Below are 18,664 nucleotides of genomic sequence, written 5' to 3' on the forward strand. Positions count from 1 at the left end.
ATGATATGGATGTATGTGCGCCCAAAATAGGTGTGGGGCTTGAGGTGAGTTCTGCCCAACTTCACACGGAGATGATCAGGGCCTAGGGGAGTCCCAGACCCTGGCCTGGACCCCTCAAGGCTGCAGCTGTGCGGTGCCCTCCCTGCAGTCTCCTGGGCTTTCTGGTATAGGAGTTCCCTCCTACAGTTTGCCCTCCTGCTCCTGTGAGTGGCTCTATCAATGGCTTTAAGGCTGCCAGGCATCCTGCTGTGAGTGCTTGACTCAAGTCAGGCAGAATGCAGCGACCTTGTCAGCATCAGAGCCCAGGATCACTGCATTCTGGAGCTGGGAGGAATATCTTTCGGTCAACTTTTCCAAGCCCGTGTGTGTCCCTTCAGGTCCTTTTTAGAAGACAAAGACAGGGCAGAAATAACAAGTCAGAGAGGAATAAATTCCTAGAAAGAGTGGTTCCATCATCCCTTTTCCCACTGATTTCAGGCACTTTCTCTTAATTTACATCAGTGACTCTCAAAGTGAGAGCGCATCAGAATCACCTGCAGAGCTCATTAAGTCACTGATGTGGGCCCATCCGCAGAGTGTCTGATTCTGTAAATCCAGTGTGGGGCCCAGGAAGCTGCATTTCTAACTAGTTCCCAGCAGTGCTGATGCTGCTGGTCCAAGGATCATCAGAAACCACTGACTTGAGGGGAAGAAGGAAGCTCCTTCCAACAAATGCATAGAAACTTCCTCAGTTTCCCACATGGAACCTTTCTCTGATCAATTGTGCATTTGTCACCAGGGAGGAAAAGAATATTAGACTAAGAGTCAGCAGAACCCCTGAGCATGGGTTCAGTTTATGATGCAAATTGCCTCAGTGAGGCAGGTTCTTTCCTTTCTGGGACTCTTTCTGAATCTGTCAAATGGGTTCAATACTAGGACCTACCTCACCGGGCTGATGTGAGGATTGAACGAGATGATGTGTTAACTGGTGCAAATTCCCTGACTCTGGGAGTACACAAAGGCCGCACAAGCAGTCTGGGGCCAGTTGTTTTGCAAAGGTCTATCCCACCCCTCCCAGGGATGGTATGTGAATCCGTTGGGCTTAAAGGAGCCCAGTAGGTTAGACCTCAGGCCTTCCAGAGCACCACTAGTGCCGGTTTTGTCAGTGTCCTTTGGAGGAGGGGCTGGGCTGACAGTTCCACCCCACTGTGCCAGGCAGTCACAGGGCACTGGAGGCTGTAGGCCTCTCACTGCTCTGAACCCATCCTCGCTGCACCCCAGCCATATCCCGCTGGGCTGACACTGCCACAGGGACAGTGCCTTCCTGGAGCTCAGATCCTCCCTAGAGCTCACTGCCCTCCCTAGAAGCACTGCACCTCCTCCGTCCTCAGCTTCTCCCTCCTGGTCTCCGTGCCAGCTCATTTCAGCCTTGAGAGCACAAACACCACTCTCAGAAATGGCAAAGGCAACAAGATTCGCAGCAAGCCAGTTTCTTCCCCCACCAAGACAGCCTCTTCTCCCATGGCAGTTTTTTGGGGGGGAATGATCCTTTTCTTCCCTGGGGATAGCCACAGGAGCAAAAGGAATGCCAGTTAGCCTCTCAGTAACTCACTGAGGAGGAGTGCTTGGCCCATCTTAAGAATTCGAGGAGTGCTTGGCCCATCTTAAGAAGCAGTGGCTTTGTATTATTACTTTGCTTCTCCCTTCTGTCAGGTGCTCCACTCCCTGCTAGGACATGTCCTCCTCCTGCAGGGCCCCCACCCCCCTCTGCCGGCCACTCTCCTTCCTCCTGCCCTGCCTTCCCTAACACACTCCCCAAGCCTGGCAGGAGGGTACCTGCCGGAGGCCATTGCTGGCAGCTGGCAGCCGAGGGACTGAAGAAGCAGGAGAGAGAGTGGGATTGGACAAGCAATGTCCTCCCTAGAGGCTGTCCCCCTGAAGGGCCAGCGGCAGCTTGAGCCATGAGTCAGGGGACACCCATCTTTCTGTTGTCCGCCTTTCCCCAGGTTTTCTCTTGGACTCCTTCCCACGCAAGGCCACCTTGGTCCCACAGTGCCTTTCCCAGAGCCGGATCCCTCCCAGCCAGCCCTGGGCCTCAGTCATTGCCATTTTCCCTTGCCTGGCGGGAGCACCCTCCTCCATGCAGCCTCCCCTACCTGCCTGGCTACAGCCCCAGCTGTCTTGCTCATCTTTGCTCTTTGATGCATGGAATGAGCTGACTGAGGTAAGGGACCATGTCTTCTTCCCTGACTCGTTACTGGTACCTGGAAGGTAAACCCTGAACAGCAGTGGATCCTTTGGGAAAGCAAATAAAGCCCTAAGCTCCTTGGGACAGGAAATAGCCGGGAGCCAAGGCCAGCAGGAGAAGATCGTGCTCCTGCTTGGGGGTGTGGCTTATTCACTGGCTCCATTAATTCCTCTCCCTGAGCCTCAGCTTTCTCATCTGTGAATAGGGCCAGAACCACCTGAATGAGGGCCGAATGTACAGTGCTCGGGTCAGTGCTCAGCCCAGAAGGCTGGTAGGTTGGCAGGGAGGTTGTCATTTATTCTTGCAAGCATTCATGCCTTTACCCAGGCAGCCAAGTAACTTAATGGAAACTTGCAATGAAGCAGCATTAGCTGCACGCCCCTTTCCCAGGAGCAGGTCTGGCCTGAACTGGATGAGGGCTGTGATCCAGACAGGGGGCTCTGCCTCTTCAGGACAGCATGAGAAGGGACACTAGAGCTGGAGCTTGAAGAACGAGCAGGGCATTCCTGGCAGAGAAAGCCACGGTCGGGGTGGGGATGTGATGTGTACAGGGGTCGGAGGGGCTGCAGGTGGCTGGACGTAAAGTGCGATGCTTGCATCCACTCAGCAGATACTGCTTGAACATCTACAGTGGACCAAGGAGAAGGTCAGAGAGAACAAAGAAACCCAGGTCTCTGACAGCGCAGAGGAGACTGGGAGCAAGGGAACAACTAACTGGGAAGATTTCAGGTGGTGCTGAGAGCTGTGGGCTGTGGCTAGGAGTCTAGCAGTCAGTTCGCACATAGAGGTTGAATGAGTCTGTGAAAATGTGCTGCGTGTGTTGACAGAATGGGAAACAGATCTGTAAGCTGATGTGTGTGTTCAAGAGAAAGACTGATTGACTGACTGACTGATGGACCGATCAGTGCTTCCCACACACTTCCAGGGCACATGGAGAATGGGCCTGCTTTACAACCGAGGCCGGAAGAGACCTCCAGGAAGATGGAATTCAGGCCAAACCTGGAAGTGCTGTGAGAAACATTCAGAAAGGCAGGAAGCAGGTGCTCCTGGCTGAGGGAACAGCCAGTGTAAAGGCGCCGAGAGCAGGGGCAGGGAGGGAAATGAAGCTTGGGAAGACAATAACCAGGTGACCGAGGCCCTGAACTGGGCTAAGGAGAATGGGCTGAGCCTGTGGGTGGGTGGTCAGGCCTGGGAACTAGTCGTTCCTGCTGCTGGGGCCTGGGCACGGGGGAGGTGGGAGGTGATGGCCCCAGCCCCTGGTAGGCCAAACACCCCTCCCCAGCAGGGAGTGGGGCTTAGGGCAGCTGAGGCCACAGGGCCAGGACGCAGAAGGAATTTTTGCAGTGGCGTGGCTGGGCCCTGGCCCCTCTCAGGATACAGAGAAACAATCAAGTCCCATGAAATAATAAACAGCGCCAATACTTCAGTTATCAAATATGCAGCTTTACAACCCTGCAGCAGCTTGAGAGCCAAACATTTGTCTAGACATGGTGACCTCTCTGAGGCAGGTTTTGTTTGTTGTTAAGAAGTGGAACTTTCTCCCAGCCTATCTGAGTTATGGAAGGTTGGGTTTATTTCATGGGACTTTTAGAGGAACTCGAAGCCAGACGTGGGGTGGGAGCACATTCTGGGCGCCTGCTGTCATTTAGGGGGATCCCTTGCTGAGGACATCCTTATATTGGCTTCCTGTTGCTGCTGTAACAAATTGCCACAAACTAAGTGGATTAAAACACCACACGTTTAGTATCTTACCATTCTGGAGGTCGGAAGTCTGACACAGTCTCAGTGAGTTAAAGTCAAGGCATCAGCAGGGCTGTGTTCCCTCTGGGGGCTCCAGGGAGAATCCTTCCTGGCCTACATGCCTTGGCTCATGGCCCCTTCCCATCTTACCAGCCAGCAACGGCTGGTCAAGTCTTTGTCACATTGCGTCACTCTGACAGTGGCTGCTCTTCCACCCTCTTCCACGTTTTAGGACCCTGATGGTGGCAGTGGGCCCACCTGGATAATCCAGGGTAATGTCCCTATCGTTATCCATAATTTCATCCACAAACTTAATGCTCATTTGTCATGGAACCTAACATATTCACAGATTCTAGGGATTAGGGCGTCCCTGAGGGTGTTATTCTGCCCACCACAGTTCCCCTGCCTTGTTCTGGAAGCTAAGGAAGTAGGATTGAGGAGGAAATCGAGCCCAGGCCATAGCTGAGGAGTCTGTACCCTCTGCCTGGGGCTGCCTCCCCGTGTCTCACCTTTCCTACCGCCTCCACCCCCCCACAGCTGCCTCATCACTAACAGATCTCCCCGAACTCCCGTTCTTTTCCTGGCACTTGGTCAAAATGGTCATTAAGTAAAGCAGCATTTTCCCACATCCCTACCCTTGACTTATTTTTTCTTTTGCGATGGGGTCTTGCTCTGCACCCAGGCTAGAGTGCAGTGGCATGATCATAGCTCACTGCAGCCTTGAACTTCTGGGCCCAAGCAATCCTTCTGAGTGCCACCACACTGAGCTGTTTTATTTTTAGTAGAGACGGAGTCTTGGTATGTTACCCAGGGTGGTCTGAACTACTGGGCTCAAGCAGTCCTCCCATCTTGGCCTCCCAAAGTGCTGGGATTACAGGCATGAGCCACCATGCCTGGCCCCAACCCTTGACATTTTAGAGCCGACTGTTCTTTGTTCCAGGTGACTGTCCTGTGCACAGCACCATGTTTAACCACGTCCCCATCCTGTACCCACTAGCTGCCAGTAGCACCTCTCCACCCAATGGTGACAATTAAAAATGTCTCCAGACATTGCCAAATGTTCCCTGGGAGGCCGTCACTGGGGTCGAGAACCACCGAAGTAATGCCTTGGATGTCTGTCTTCCCTGCTAGTGACACTGCATCTGGCACCTGCAGAGGGCTCCCTGCTTAGTGGGTGCTCAACACATATTGGTTGAATGAATCAGTGAACCTGTGTTAACTTTCTTAAATTAATGAATAAATCTATAGGTGTGCATGTATAAGATAGACCCCTGGTTTCCTTAGACTGGCTGCCTGAGAATCACCTGGGGATCGATGTAAGAAGTCACATTCCTGGGGTTCAATCACAGAGGACTGGGCTGCAGCCTGGCAATCTGTATTGTTGAGTGCTTCATCAGTTCCTCAAAAACTTAAACGCAGACTTATACCCTATAATCCAGCAATCCCCTCCCTGAGTGTATACCCAAAGAATGGAAAGCAGGGGCTCCAACTGATACTTGTATGCAAATATCCATAGCAGCTTTATTTGTAACAGCGGAAAGGTAGAACCAGCCCACATGTCTATCCACAGATGAAAGATAAACAAAAGGTTGTCTACCCATACAACAGAATATTACGAATGAAGTTCTGACACGTGCTCCAGCGTGGGTGAACCTTGAGGACATTACGCTAAGAACAGACACAAAAGAATATGTGTTCTATGATTCCCTTATACGAGGTATCTAGACTAGTTACAGTCATAGACACAGAGAGTAGGAGGGAGGTTACCAGGGGCTGGGAGGAAGGAGGGAATGGGGGTTAATGTTTAATGGGTTCAGAGTTTCAGTTTTGGATGGTGAAAAGGTTCTGGAGACAGACGGTGGTGACAGCTGCACACAATGGGCACATCCTTAATGCTGCTGACTTGTACACCTCAATCATGGTTAAACTGGTACATTTTGTGTTATGCATATTTTACTACATGCAAACAAAGGTGCTTCCTGCCTGCCAGGTCTGAGAATCAGTAGTGTGGGAGGGGACTGGGGAGCAGGGTGTGGACTTTTTGAGTTCTAATGACCCTCTCAGGCCTTGCAGCTGCTGGGATGGGAACGCCTGACTCTGCTGACCTAGGGCTTAGGCTGATTTCTTGAAAGGGGGCTCTTCTCTGGGAGGTGTGTAGAACCTCTAGGCTGTCTGAATGAGGGCTGCAGCTGGATGAGGACTGGCTCATCTGGAGGCCACGTGTGCTATCCACCGGGCAGCTGCTGCCCAGCTCTGGCTGATTCTTGCCAGGTGGGGTGCCTGGCTGTGGGAGAGAGGTCCGAGATCTGGATCTCCTCATTTTAAAAAATTTCAATAGTTTTGGGGGAACAGGTGGTGTTTGGTTGCATGGAACGTTCTTTAGTGCTGATTTCTGAGATGTTGGTGCACCCGTCACCTGAGCAGTGGACACTGTGCCCGGTATGTAGCCTTTACCCCTCATCTCCCTCCCACCCTTCCCCCAAGTCCCCAGAGTCCATTATATCATACTTTTGCCTTTGTGTCCTCATCTTAGCTCCTGGGCATCTCCTAATTTTTTGATGTCGGCAACTAGTTCAATGAACAAGCAAGCAGACAAACAAGCCACCTAAGGGTCGCACTAGTGACAATGCGGGCCTCTGGTCAAGCCTGCAGCTTTTCTGGGAGCTCAGAGGCTTGGGCCCCAGCCAGATCCTTGTTCCCACTCCCATCATGGCTGCGGTGTCACTTCTGAAGTCTGACACCAGCTTTCTCTTTGATCCTGAGAATTTCTCTTATATTCAGGCACCCAAAACGGTGGTTTACAGATAGAACAACAAGAGCTAGAACCCAGGGTCTGGATTCTGCTCAGTCTGGGGTCTTGGCTCTGCCATTTATGAGCCACAGAACCATAGGTGACTTGTTACCTTTTGCCCGATGCCTCTATTTCCTCATCTGTCAAGTGGGAGTATAATAGTTCCTGCCGGCCGGGCGCAGTGACTCATGCCTGTGATCTCAGCACTTTGGGAGGCCAAGGTGGGCGGATCACTTGAAGTCAGGAGTTTGAGACCAGCTTGGCCAACATGGTGAAACCCTGTCTCTAATAAAAATACAAAAAAATTATCTGGATGTGGTGGAGCGCATCTGTAGTCCCAGCTACTTGGGAGGGTGAGACAGGAGAATCTCTTGAACCAGGGAGGCCAAGGTTGCAGTGAACTGAGATTGCGCCATTGCACTCAGCATGGGTGACAGAGCAAGACTCTGTCTCAAAAAAAAGCAAAGTTCCTTCCTTGTAGACTGAGGGTGAAGCCTGCAGGTGAGGGGCTTGGCCCGGAGCAGGGCCAGGCAGGGCTGATTAGTATGCGTGTGTATGTTTACGTGTGCATGAGGTGTGTGCATTTGTGTGTGTGGCCCCCGTTGGAGGAAAGAGTGAGCATGGTGTGGGTCGAGCAGGGGGCCCAGTGATATCTTCCTCAAAGAGTCGTTCTGAAGATTAAACAAGATCATGTTCAGATGGAGCCTGACTACAGCAGGTGCCCAATACGCATTCCTTCTGTCCCTCGGAGTGTAAGGCCTCGGCCGTCTGTGGAGATTTGAGAGGAGGAAGCTGGGGCTGGTTGGAGAGGAGGGAGTTGGGTTGAAGATGCAATGAGAAGAAAGGAGAGAGATGGACCCCTCCCCATCAGCACCCTCTCCTGCTTCCTGGCACCCAGGAGGGGAGTTCTGGTCCCATCCTCAGAGGCAGGTGCACTGGCTGATCAGGGTCATTATTTTAGCTTTCCAGGATAGCTCAGATGACAGTTTAGAATCCCTGGTTCTGTGCCTACTTTTAAACACATGCTACCTTGTTATTCCTCCTGTTAGCTTTAGAGGAAGGCCTTACTGTCCCTAGTTCATAGACGAGGACTCAGAGAGGGCAGGTGCTTGTCCAGGCTTTCCTGGGAAGCAGGGGTTGGCCACAGGGCCACAGCAAGGTGGAGGATGGGCTGGGCTGGATGGGGGAGGGCTAGAGCCAAGTTCCACTGGGCTCCCCTAGGTTTACTGGTGTGCAGAAGGGGCCTTGTCCTGCCCAGCCCAATCCTGGGAGGGTGTGAGAGTGGAGGGGCTGCACACCCACCCCCAGCAAGCAGACAAGCCACATAAAATCCTGATAACTGAGGGACACAAAGGCCTCCATGACCTGCGGTGAGTCATGGACAGACGGTGGCTGAGGGCCACTATAAGGGTGGAGGATGGGTGATGGCACCTCAGTCCCCGGGAGCTCTCTGGCCACATGGCACAGTGGTGCCTCCAGGTCCAAGGCACAGATGCTGGTGCGCTCAGGGACACTCAGGCCCAGAGCCGCACCCCATCACTGTTCTTGCCTGAGCATCCTGACGCCTGTCCACCATTCCTCGGACCAGGAGTGCGAGGATCATGGGAACGCCTGTGTGTGTCTCACGTGGCTGTGCACGTTACACATTACACATGGCTGTTCATTACACGTTCATTACTAGTGCATGCTCATTGTGTGTGTGTACATTACATGCTTGTGTGTGCATGTTCATCATGTCCATGTGCTTAGTTCTTTGTGCACTGTGAGGACATGAGGCAGGGTGGGGCCCTCAGGAGTCCCTCCCTCCTTCCAGCCTCGGAGACTCTGGGGTTTGTGAGGAGGGAGAAGAAGGGGGTGCTTGACAAGTGGAAACTGAAGTCCTTGTCCCCCAACATCTGGCCTCCAGCTGGGGAAGGAGACTCTCCATGAAAAACAAGGGGACAAAACCAGGGCCATGAGGGGCAGCGGGTACCTGTCTGTGCATCTGCCCCACCAGGATGTCCCAAGCTGAAGGGGACATTCAAACATGACAGGCCTGGCCCCTGCTGTGGGAAGGCTGTGGTCTAGTCTGGGGGCACAGCAGTGGGGGATGCCTGGTGTGGATGGGGTACAGGGAGCCTTGGGCCTAGCTGCCGCAGGGTAGGGGCCGGGCAGGATTGTGTGGGAGACTGAGGTTCAGAGCGCACCTGGGAGGAAGAGTGTGTGTATGTGGGATGGGGGGGCAGTGTGTGTGTATGTGTGTGTCTTGGGCTGGGGGTGTGTCACTGGCTTGACCTACAGCCGTCCCACTGTCTTTTGGCCCAGGAGGCTGGTGGGTGGGCTCACTGCGTGGGCACCACAGGCTCTGGAGCCTCAGCCTGGCATCTCTTTCCCCATCTCTGCAGGAGGCGGAGGAAAGCGCAAAGGGAAAAGCAAGAAGTGGAAGGAAATCCTGAAGTTCCCTCACATTAGCCAGTGTGAAGACCTCCGAAGGACCATAGGTAAGCTGTCCTGCCCAGGGCCCGCGGGGGGAGCCACCAAACCCTCTCTGCAGTGAGGCAAATGCTGATCGTGTGGGCGCAGTATCGTGCTTCCAGGTAGGGGCTCTAGGCTGAGCTCTTTGCTAATTGACATAAACAGGCAACCAGTATTCCTTGGATATATGGTGTGTGCCAGGCAGAGTGACCTCCTCCCAGTTACCCTTTGAGGCAGGTGCTATTATTTAATATTTCATTTCACCTTTCAGATGGAGAAACTGAGGCACAGAGTGGTTCCGTAACTGGCTGGTGGGAGGGTGGTGGAGGTGGGCCAGGCCCAGCACAGAGCCTCCTCTTGTGACTTCCCCCTTTCTTCCTGGAGCCTGTGGTTCTGCCCTCAGGAGGCAGCCCAGGCTTTGGGAGCTGAGAGCGGGGTGAAGTGGGGCTCCTCTTTCCACTCACTGGGGATGTCAGTGCTCCCGAGGAGCCACGGGACTCAGTGGCACAGCTTAGCCCCCTGTATCCAGCATGCACACACCGGGCGCCTCCAAGAGCAGCCAACCAAGCGGGTCTGTCCCTGGTTCCACGCAGGACTGGCTGTGTTGAGGAGGCCTGGGTGCCTGGGCGAGAGTGCCCAGGGGAGGGGGTAGGCCTGATGTGAGGCCCCGCTCCAGAATGTAACCTGTGTCTTAGGATGGGCTGCTGTAACAAACTACCACAGACTAGGTGGCTTCAACAGCAGACATGCATTTCTCATTGTTCTGGAGGTGGGGAAGTTCAAGTTCAAAATGCTGGCAGATCTGGTGTACTATGAGGGCCCATTTTTTCCTGGTTTACAGTTGGCTGTCTTCTTATATCCTTGCATGGCAGGGTGGGGAAGAGAGAGAGACAGAGAGAGAGAGAGCTCTCATCTCTTTTTATAAAAGCACTAATCCTATTCATGATGGCTCCATCCTCATGAGCGAATCACCTCCCAAAGGCCTTACCTCCAAATAACATCACCCTGGAGGTTAGGTTTCAACATGTATGTTGCAGGTGGGGGACACAGACATTCAGTCCTTTGAATCTAGCAACCTAGTCCTGAAGACCCAGCCTCTCCCCTGAGACACAGAGTCTCATACCTTGAGATTAGCTGGCCCTGCCAAGGCCTGGTGCCTCTCCCAGCCCCCTCCTTCCAAATTAAGACTCTCAGATCTAGGATGGGTGTGATGGCTCACACCTATAATCCCAGCACTTTGGGAGGCTGAATCGGGTGGATCACCTGAGGTCAGAAGTTCGAGAGCAGCCTGGCCAACATGGGGAAACGCTGACTCTACTAAAAATACAAAAATTAGCCAGGCATGGTGGTGGGCGCCTGTAATCCCAGCTACTCGGGAGGCTGAGGCAGGAGAATCACTTGAAAACAGGAGGCAGAGGTTACAGTGAGCCGAGATTGCACCACTGCACCTGGGAGACAGTGTGACACTGTCTCAAAAAAAAAAAAAAAAAAAAAACCTCTCAGATCCCCTCACTCTAGGCCTCCTCCTCCCCATGAGCTTCCAGGCATTTCCCCAGAGCACCTGAGTGTCCCTCAGCTTCCAGGCTGCCTGGCCCCACCTTGTTCACTTCCACTGTGGGAGACCTGGGAGCACAGGGTTTGGCTCTGAGCTTTTCTCCGTCCACGGACCACCCCCCAGCATGGGCCCCAGCCCTGTCTGTCCTTCTAGGTCCATAAACTGGCCTCTTGGCAGGGCCCACTCCCCCGGGAGGGTGTGAGGAACGTGCATGCTGGCGTGTGGAAATGGATTCTTCTGTTCTGCCAGAGGCTATTGAAAAGGCTCTGTGTGTGAGTGCCGTGGGAGAGAGGCCTGGGACTCACAGGAAGGCTGACGTGAGCCGTGGGGCTGCAGCTCGTGGCCGCGGGGCCAGGGTCTAGGCCTTCCCACTGTTGACAGTCCGTCGCTGAGGTGTTTGCCCAGTCTCTGCTGGGGTCCTGCTGGAAGGCTTTTTAAAATAAAATTCTCATTTCTTTCCTAGACCAATACACAAACCAAACAGTGGCCAATACCACATTTATTTTTCTTGTGGACACATGAGCTCACTTTCTGAAGTTCTTCGGTAGGATGTCCCAGGGCAGGCTCTGTGCCAAGGTGACAGGGCCCCTTCAGGGCATGAGGTGGTACTGTGAGAAGGCTCTTGATCAGAGCTGAGGGCAGAACACTGGAGGACCCCGGGATGCCGCCATCTCTGGATGGCCCTGAACAGTGGTAAAGCCCCGGCCTCCTGCCATCAGCCCTGCCCTGGACACCACAGCCCATCCCCACCAGCAGCCAGCGTGATTTTGAAACATGAAAACTGCAGCCTGGGAAATCATCCCCCTGCTGAAACCACCCAGCAGCTTTCCACCCCACTCGGAATAAAACCCAAACTCCTCACTGTGGCTTATAAGCACTTTGGCCATAAAGTGAGGCCTATAGACCACTTCTCAGAACAATGCTTTTATATATAAAATAGAATACATAGGGTTACAGAGGTAACTGATCCTTTTTAAATATGCTTACTACATACTTCCAAAATTTATGATACAGAAATATATGTGCTTTATTGTTAATACTGTAAATAACAAGGTCTAACTGTGGGTCTAATGGTTATTGTAATTTTTATTTTATATATATATATACACACATACATATTTTTTGCCACAGGGTATGACTCTGTCGTCAGGCTGGAGTGCAGTGGCGTGATCTTGGCTCAATGTAACCTCTGCCTCCTGGACTCAAGCTACACTCCCACCTCAGCCTCCTGAGTAGCTGGGACTATAAACATGCACGACCACGCTCAGCTAATTTTTATATTTTTTGTAGAGATGGCATTTTGCCATGTTGCCCAGGCTGGTCTCAAACTCCTGAGCTCAAGTGATCCTCCCTCCTCAGTCTCCCAAAGTGCTGGGATTACAGGCGTGAGCCACTGCGCCTGGCCAGCTGTTGTAATTTTGAACTTGTCACCAACCTGAGTGAGCTTTTCAGATATCTGCAAACAACTGAAAGGAATGGATCTTTGATTTCTGTCAGTGACAAGTCCTGGGCACTGCTGACATTATTGTAGGTTGTTGTGTATGTTCATGATTGAAGGAAGAGCACATTTTCAGTTAGAGACTGGTGAAAAGAAAGATGTCATTTCTCCACCCCAGTCCATGGACTCCCTAAATCCTATCCATGGTCCTCTTGGCAGTGCCCTCCCTACATGAGCCAGCCTCGCCTTCATCTTGGATCCCTCCCTCCTCCCCCTCCTCCTCCATTCACAAGCTGGTCTCCTTTTTGGCCTTTCAGTGCCACACGCCTGTCTCCAGCCTGGAGCCTTTGCACCTGCTGTTCTCTCCACCTGGAATGTTCTTCCTCACACATTTTCTTCCAGGGGACTTTAAGGTCCCAGCCCAAATATCATCTCCATAGAGAAGCCTTCTAAAAAGGAACCGTACCCTCCCTCTAATTGCCTCCTTTCGCATAGTGCTGTTTATTTAATGTTCTTAGCCCGTAACTCCGTCTGAAGGCATCTTTTAGTTTACTTGTGTATTTTCCGTCTCCCACACTGGACTGGATGTTCCATGTTAATAGCAACTGTGTCTTGCCTGGTTCACTATGAGAACAGTGTCTGGCACATAATAGGGGTTCATTAAATAGTGGGTGAATGAAGGAATGAATGAGGTGAAATATTTGAAATTAGGGCTCTTTTAAAAAATTTGGTGATGTGTGTTTGCTGTACCCAAATTTAACCTTAGCAGCCGTTTTCACTTAAAGTAATTAAAGTCTGGCTCTAGGAGGCACCGTAAGAAGCATCTGCTGTAACTCCCCGCCGTCCTCACCATCCAGATGAAGCAGCTCAGCATGGTACATGACTCGGCCACAGTCTCGCAGCCGCTAAGTGGGGAAGGGAAGCTGGTGGCTGCTGGGCCAGGATGGTTTCCTCTGAAGCTGTAGTCGGAGTCATGATCACAGTGATGTCAGGTTTTCACAGAATCCTTAGCTTAGGGACCAGAGAGCATCTTGTCCACCACCCGTTTCAGAGGAGGGTAAACAAGCTCGGACTCCCCACGAACATACTGCTGCAGAAAAATTTGGGCAGGGCCCCAGCTAGGACCCAAAGCAGGGAGATGCCTTAGGCACTCAGAGGGGTGAACATTTCTGTCTCTTTCTCTTGTGTCTTGTAAATGTGTGCTGTGAGTTCCTCTGCTTATTCAATGCACGTTTATTGAGCCCTGAAAATGTGCTGCCTGGAGGCAGCTGAGTGGATCTCTGCTCTCCTGGAGCTCATTCACTGCTGCGCCCCGGAGACTGACTGAAATAAAGAAGAGATGACAAATCAAGAAAGTTCCACGAGGGTATGGAGCAGGTTGCGGAGCTGCAGAGCCCTGGCGGAGGTCTCCCTTCCCCCCACCCCTCCCCTGCACCCACCAGAACTTCCCTGGAGGAAGTGATGTCCCTCCTGGCCTCCTAAAGGATCTCTCTGCGAGCTCCCTGAGAGCTCGGACCATGGCCTCTCCAGGTGGGCATCTCCATTGCTGTAGTAGCATGAGTGGGTGGATGGATGCTCCCTTATCTTCAGCCTGAAAGCCAGGACTGTGAGTGGCAGCTGTGAGTGTTGAGACAGATTCCTAGGCCGGGTACAGTGGCTCAGGCCTGGAACTCCAGTGCTTTGACAGGCGGAGGCAGGAGGATTGCTCACACCCAGGAGTCCGAGGATGCAGTGAGCTATGGATGTGCCATTGCGCCACTCTAGCCTGGGTGACAGAGAGGGACTCTGTCTCTTAAAAAAAGAGAGAGTGAGAAAGAGAGAGAGATTCCTTGCCGCACATCTCTGCTTCCAATGTAAGCCCCAGGTATGAGCTAACTGATTTTCAACAGAACTGGCAGAGGGCAGACGGATCATGAGAGGAGGAAGGCATTCTCTAACGTCTGCTCCATGAAACACCAATAATGACTTTATTAGTTAATGGGATAATTGTTCACGGGAGACCATTAGGGAGCCCAAATCAAAGACGTTCTCAGAATGTCCGAAACTTGGAAGGCTGGAACGTCATCATGAAGATAAAAGATTGTTGAGGTCTGCAAATATTTCTCAGTGACGCAGAAAGGTCTGCTGGGCAAAAGTGCGGCATTTTTATTTATTTAGCTCAGGCTCATTTCGTACTTTATTCTTTCATTAAAAAAAAGTCTGAGGGGGCTTGAGTGAAAGAGTTGATTATTCCACTGTTTGGCAATATTTCTGTAGGAACTGTCCAAAAGCTATATAATAAATCAAGGCCCCCTCCCCACCCCCCAGCAGGACTGACGTTTATGAGGAGGCCGTCCACAGAGAGTAGCTGCTGCATCTGGCATGCCACAGCAGTGCCCAAACCCGCACAGACAGACGGGGGAGATTGAGTTGCCTGTGAGAGAGCCTGTTGCCAAAGCCTTAACTCTTTCCAGGAGCAGAAGCCCCCAGCTGTGGGGAATTCCTAGAGGAAAACAGAATCTTAACATGCGGGAAAAAAAAAAAAAAACCATCTTCATAATGTGTAGATTTCCTTGAAGTAGCCTAGTACTTGGTTATTCACCCAACGCTGCCTGCCTTGCCTGCCTGCCTGCCCACCCTCTTGCCTTCCCTCCCTCTCGCCCACCCTGCCTCCCTCCCTCCCTCCCTTCCTTTTTTCCTTCTTCTTTCTTTCACTGTTTCTTTCTTTCTCTTTCTTTCTTTCCTTTATTTCTCTTTCTTTCTTCCTTCTCTCTTTCTCTCTCTCTCTCCCTCTCTTCCTTCCCCTCCCTGCCTTCCTTTCTTTCCCTCCCTCCCTCCCTCCCTCCCTCCCTTCCCTCCTTCCCTCCCCTCCCTTTCTTTCCCTCCCTCCTTCCCTCCCCTTCCTTTCTTTCCCTCCCTCCTTCCCTCCCTCCCTCCCCTCCCCTTCTTTTCTTTCCCTCCCTCCCTCCCTTCCTTTCCTTCTTTCTCTTTCTCTTTCTCTGATAGATGTTTTTTGAGACAGAATCCCACTATGTTGCCTAGACTGGACTCAAGCGATGTTCCCGTCTTAACCTTCTGAGTAGCTGAGACTGTAGGTGTGAGCCACTGTGCCCAACTGCCATGTTCTCTCTATTTTTTTTTTTGAGATGGAGCCTTGCTCTATCATCCAGACTGGAGTGTAGTGTCACAGTCTTGGCTCACTGTAAACTCCACCTTCCAGATTCAAGCAATTCTTCTGCCTCAGCCTCCCTAGTAGCTGGGACTACAGGCTCCTGCCACTATGCCTGGCTAATTTTGTATTTTTAGTAGAGATGGGATTTCACCATGTTGGCCAGGCTGGTCTTAATCTCCTGACCTCAGGTGATTGCCTGCCTCGGCCTCCCAAAGTGCTGGGATTACAGCGTGAGCCACTGCGCCCAGCCTGCCCATGTTCTTTAAACCAAATACTGGCTAACAGATGCTTGTTAAGCTCCTCCTCTGTGCTAGGCATTGCTGTAGCTGCTGGAGCTGTGTCACAGGCCATGCCTGTGCAGCAGCAAGGGCTCAGGGAAGGATCTCCATCACTGTCATCAAGATCCAGTGTGGTGCTGCTGCTCCCAGCCCTGTGACTTTCAGCAAGTAGCCTACTTTATCTGGTTTGCAGTTTCTTTGTGTATAAACTGGAGACACTAACACCAACCTGACAGAGGCGCTGGGAGGGCCAGCAGAATGTCGCACACAGGCCATCATTGTCATCAGCATCGTCATTGTCATCGTCATCCTCGTGGTGGTAGTGGTTTGAGGGCAGAGGTTGAGGACCCTTTGAAACGGCTTTGGAGTTTCCCAGAGAAGCTGAATCGGCTACACATGATGAATGAGGCCAGCTGTTTCTGTGCAGAGGTGAAGTGGGTTCAGTGCCCCAGAGACTGCTGCCTTGGAGTCATCTGAATCCTCCTCTTCCTAGAACACCTCCAGCTTCCTCTTCCTGGAAGCCCACCCTGATTCCTGCTGTTCCCAGCCTTCCTTCCTCCCCATGGCTCCGCGGCTCGCCCAGGGGAGCTGGAATCTTCACACTCTGCCCGGACCCCTGCTCTGGCCTGGTGTGTTTCCTTGAAAGGACATGTGTCATCTAGAAGGCTGCAGCCCAGCGTCCTAACAGTGGTTACTCCCAGGGAAGGCGAAAAGGTCAGAGGGGACATTGGCTTTATCTGTAAGGTCGGTTTTTGAAAAAAGGATGAATTGGCATGTTCTTTGTCTAATTAAAAATCAAATGAATAAAGACTGGATACTCTGCATGATTCCACAGTGGGGCGAAGGGAATAGTGACACTGTTTCCCCCTTTCCTTGTTAACTTTGTGCCCCCTGATGAATCTGGGGCCCCTGAGAGGACAATCAGAGTCTCACACGTTTTGGTGACCCAATCCCCTTCAGGCCTGCCTGGCTGGCATGTGAGCTCTTGATTTCATCATCAGGGAAACCAAGTCTCTCTGCAGACGTCATTGCTGTCCTTGGGGTGATAAGGGCGTGTCATGTCTGTTGTTCTGCCACCTAGCTGTGCTCTGATAAGGCACAGCGTCTGCTTGTCCTTGGAGGGTGAAATAAATTTAGATGTGTTGGATTTGGAGCATCAGGTGACCTGTCCGCAGCTGGAGCTCTCAGGAAGGGAGGGTGGCCCTGCTGTCTTTGGGGTGTTAGTTTCACCTCCCCACTATGACTGAAGCTCCTTGAAGGAAAAGCATGAGCTCAGGTGCATGCGAGAAGCCCAGGGATACTATCAGCGGGTTTGTTGTTTGGACATTTTTAGAATGGAGTGCTGGCAGGAATTTTACAGATGACCTGGAGTTGTGGTTTTCAGAGACTGTTCTGCAGGCAGAGTGTATGATCTAGACCAGGCTTTTACCCAGTTGGGCTTTATTTTACCTTTTATATTTGGGCTTCCTTGTCAGATTTCATTCTAGGGCTAAATTTGAGTTTGAAACTCACTGTTCTAGGCCAGGTCTCCCATTTTCTACATAAGTGAACCGAGTGCCAGAGAAACAAGTAACTTGCCAAAGTCTCCCCATGATTTGACTCCATCGCAGGCTCTCCCTACTGTATTAGTTTTTCCTGAGGTTGCCATAATGAAATACCAGAGACCAGGTGGCTTAAGCAGCAGCAGTGTATTGTCTCACGGTTCTGGAGGCTGGAAGTCCAAGATCAGGGTGTCAACAGGTTCAGTTTGTTCTGAAGGCTGGGAGGGAGAAGCTGTTCCAGGCCTCTCCCGTGGCTTCTGGGGGTTTGCTGGCAGTCTGTGGTGTTCCTTGGCTGTAGATTCATCAGCCCTATCCCTGTCTTCATCTTCACTCGGTGTTCTGCCTGTGTGAATGTCTGTCTCTAAGCTTCCCCTCCCGCCCTGTTTTTTCTTTCTTGAGATGGAGTTGCACTCTTGTTCTAGGCTGGAGTGCAATGGCACAACCTCAGTTCACCGCAACTTCTGCCTCCCGGGTTCAAGCGATTCTCCTGCCTCAGCTTCCTAAGTAGCTGGGATTACAGGTACCCACCACCATGCCTGGTTAATTTTTAAAATGTATTTTTAGTAGAGACAGGGTTTCACCATGTTGGCCAGGCTGGTGGTTTTGAACTCCTGACCTCAGGTGATCCACCCACGTCGGTCCCCCATAGTGCAGGGATTATAGGTGTGAGGCACTGCGCCCAGCCAAGTTTCCCCTTTTTTATGAGGACACCAGTCATATTAGATTAGGGCCCACCCTAATAACCTCATCTTAACTTGATTATCTCCATAGTGACCCTCTTTCCAAATAAGGTCATGTTTGAGGTCCTGGGGGCAGGACTTCAATGTGTCTTCTTTAGGGGATCCAGTTGAACCCATAACCTATGCACCTGCTCATGTGGTCTGGTGTAGTTAAAGGTAGAGGGGTCAGGGGATCCTGAGTCCCACCAGGTCTGAGGGTGGACACTCCCTTCTCTCCTGAGCCGGGCCAGGAGTTAACCCCTGCAGTCCCAGGCTGCTCACTTCCCCAACGGACCACAGGAATGTTTGTGGGAGGAGCAATGGTCTCCCAGGCTGTGTTGCAGCTTCTTCCATCTCCCTGTTTGTTATTGTTTAAGACAGTAATTCGTAAATTATTTTGCTAAAAAGTACAGAAAATGATAAGGAAAGAAAGTCACTCATAATTTTACATCTCAGATATAGCCACAGTTAACACCTTCATGGAAAATCTTCTAGCTTTTTCCCCATGTGCATATACATATGGTTTTGTTTCTTACCTCTTTTCTTAACATAATATCAAAAACATTTTCCCTTGTCATTAAAATCTTCATAAATGTGATGTACATTTTTCCATTGGATGCATATTTATTGAGTGTCAGGCATGGTAGATACATCCGTGAGCAAAGCACAAAGCTTCCCATCTCATGGGCTGCCCTCCTGCAGGTGGAATTACACACTGGGTCACTGGGAACTCACCTAGTGCCCTCAACCCAGCATCCGGCCAGGCCCCG

General features: G+C 51.7%; 1 protein-coding gene across 5 annotated transcripts in view; it reads left to right on the forward strand.

Annotated features, from left to right (window-relative positions):
- Window positions 1–18,664, forward strand: part of GRK5 (G protein-coupled receptor kinase 5) — a 241,360-nt gene that overhangs the window by 106,463 nt on the left and 116,233 nt on the right. For all 5 annotated transcript variants that reach the window (XM_032281798.1, XM_032281799.1, XM_032281802.1 and 2 more), the window contains exon 2: window positions 9,143–9,238. In XM_032281798.1, coding sequence (XP_032137689.1) covers window positions 9,143–9,238 — 96 coding nt within the window. The remainder of the gene's footprint in view (window positions 1–9,142; window positions 9,239–18,664) is intronic.

Source organism: Sapajus apella, unplaced genomic scaffold, assembly GCF_009761245.1.
Source record: "Sapajus apella isolate SASKATOON/1434 unplaced genomic scaffold, GSC_monkey_1.0 scaffold13, whole genome shotgun sequence".
Classification (NCBI taxonomy): Eukaryota; Metazoa; Chordata; class Mammalia; order Primates; family Cebidae; genus Sapajus; species Sapajus apella.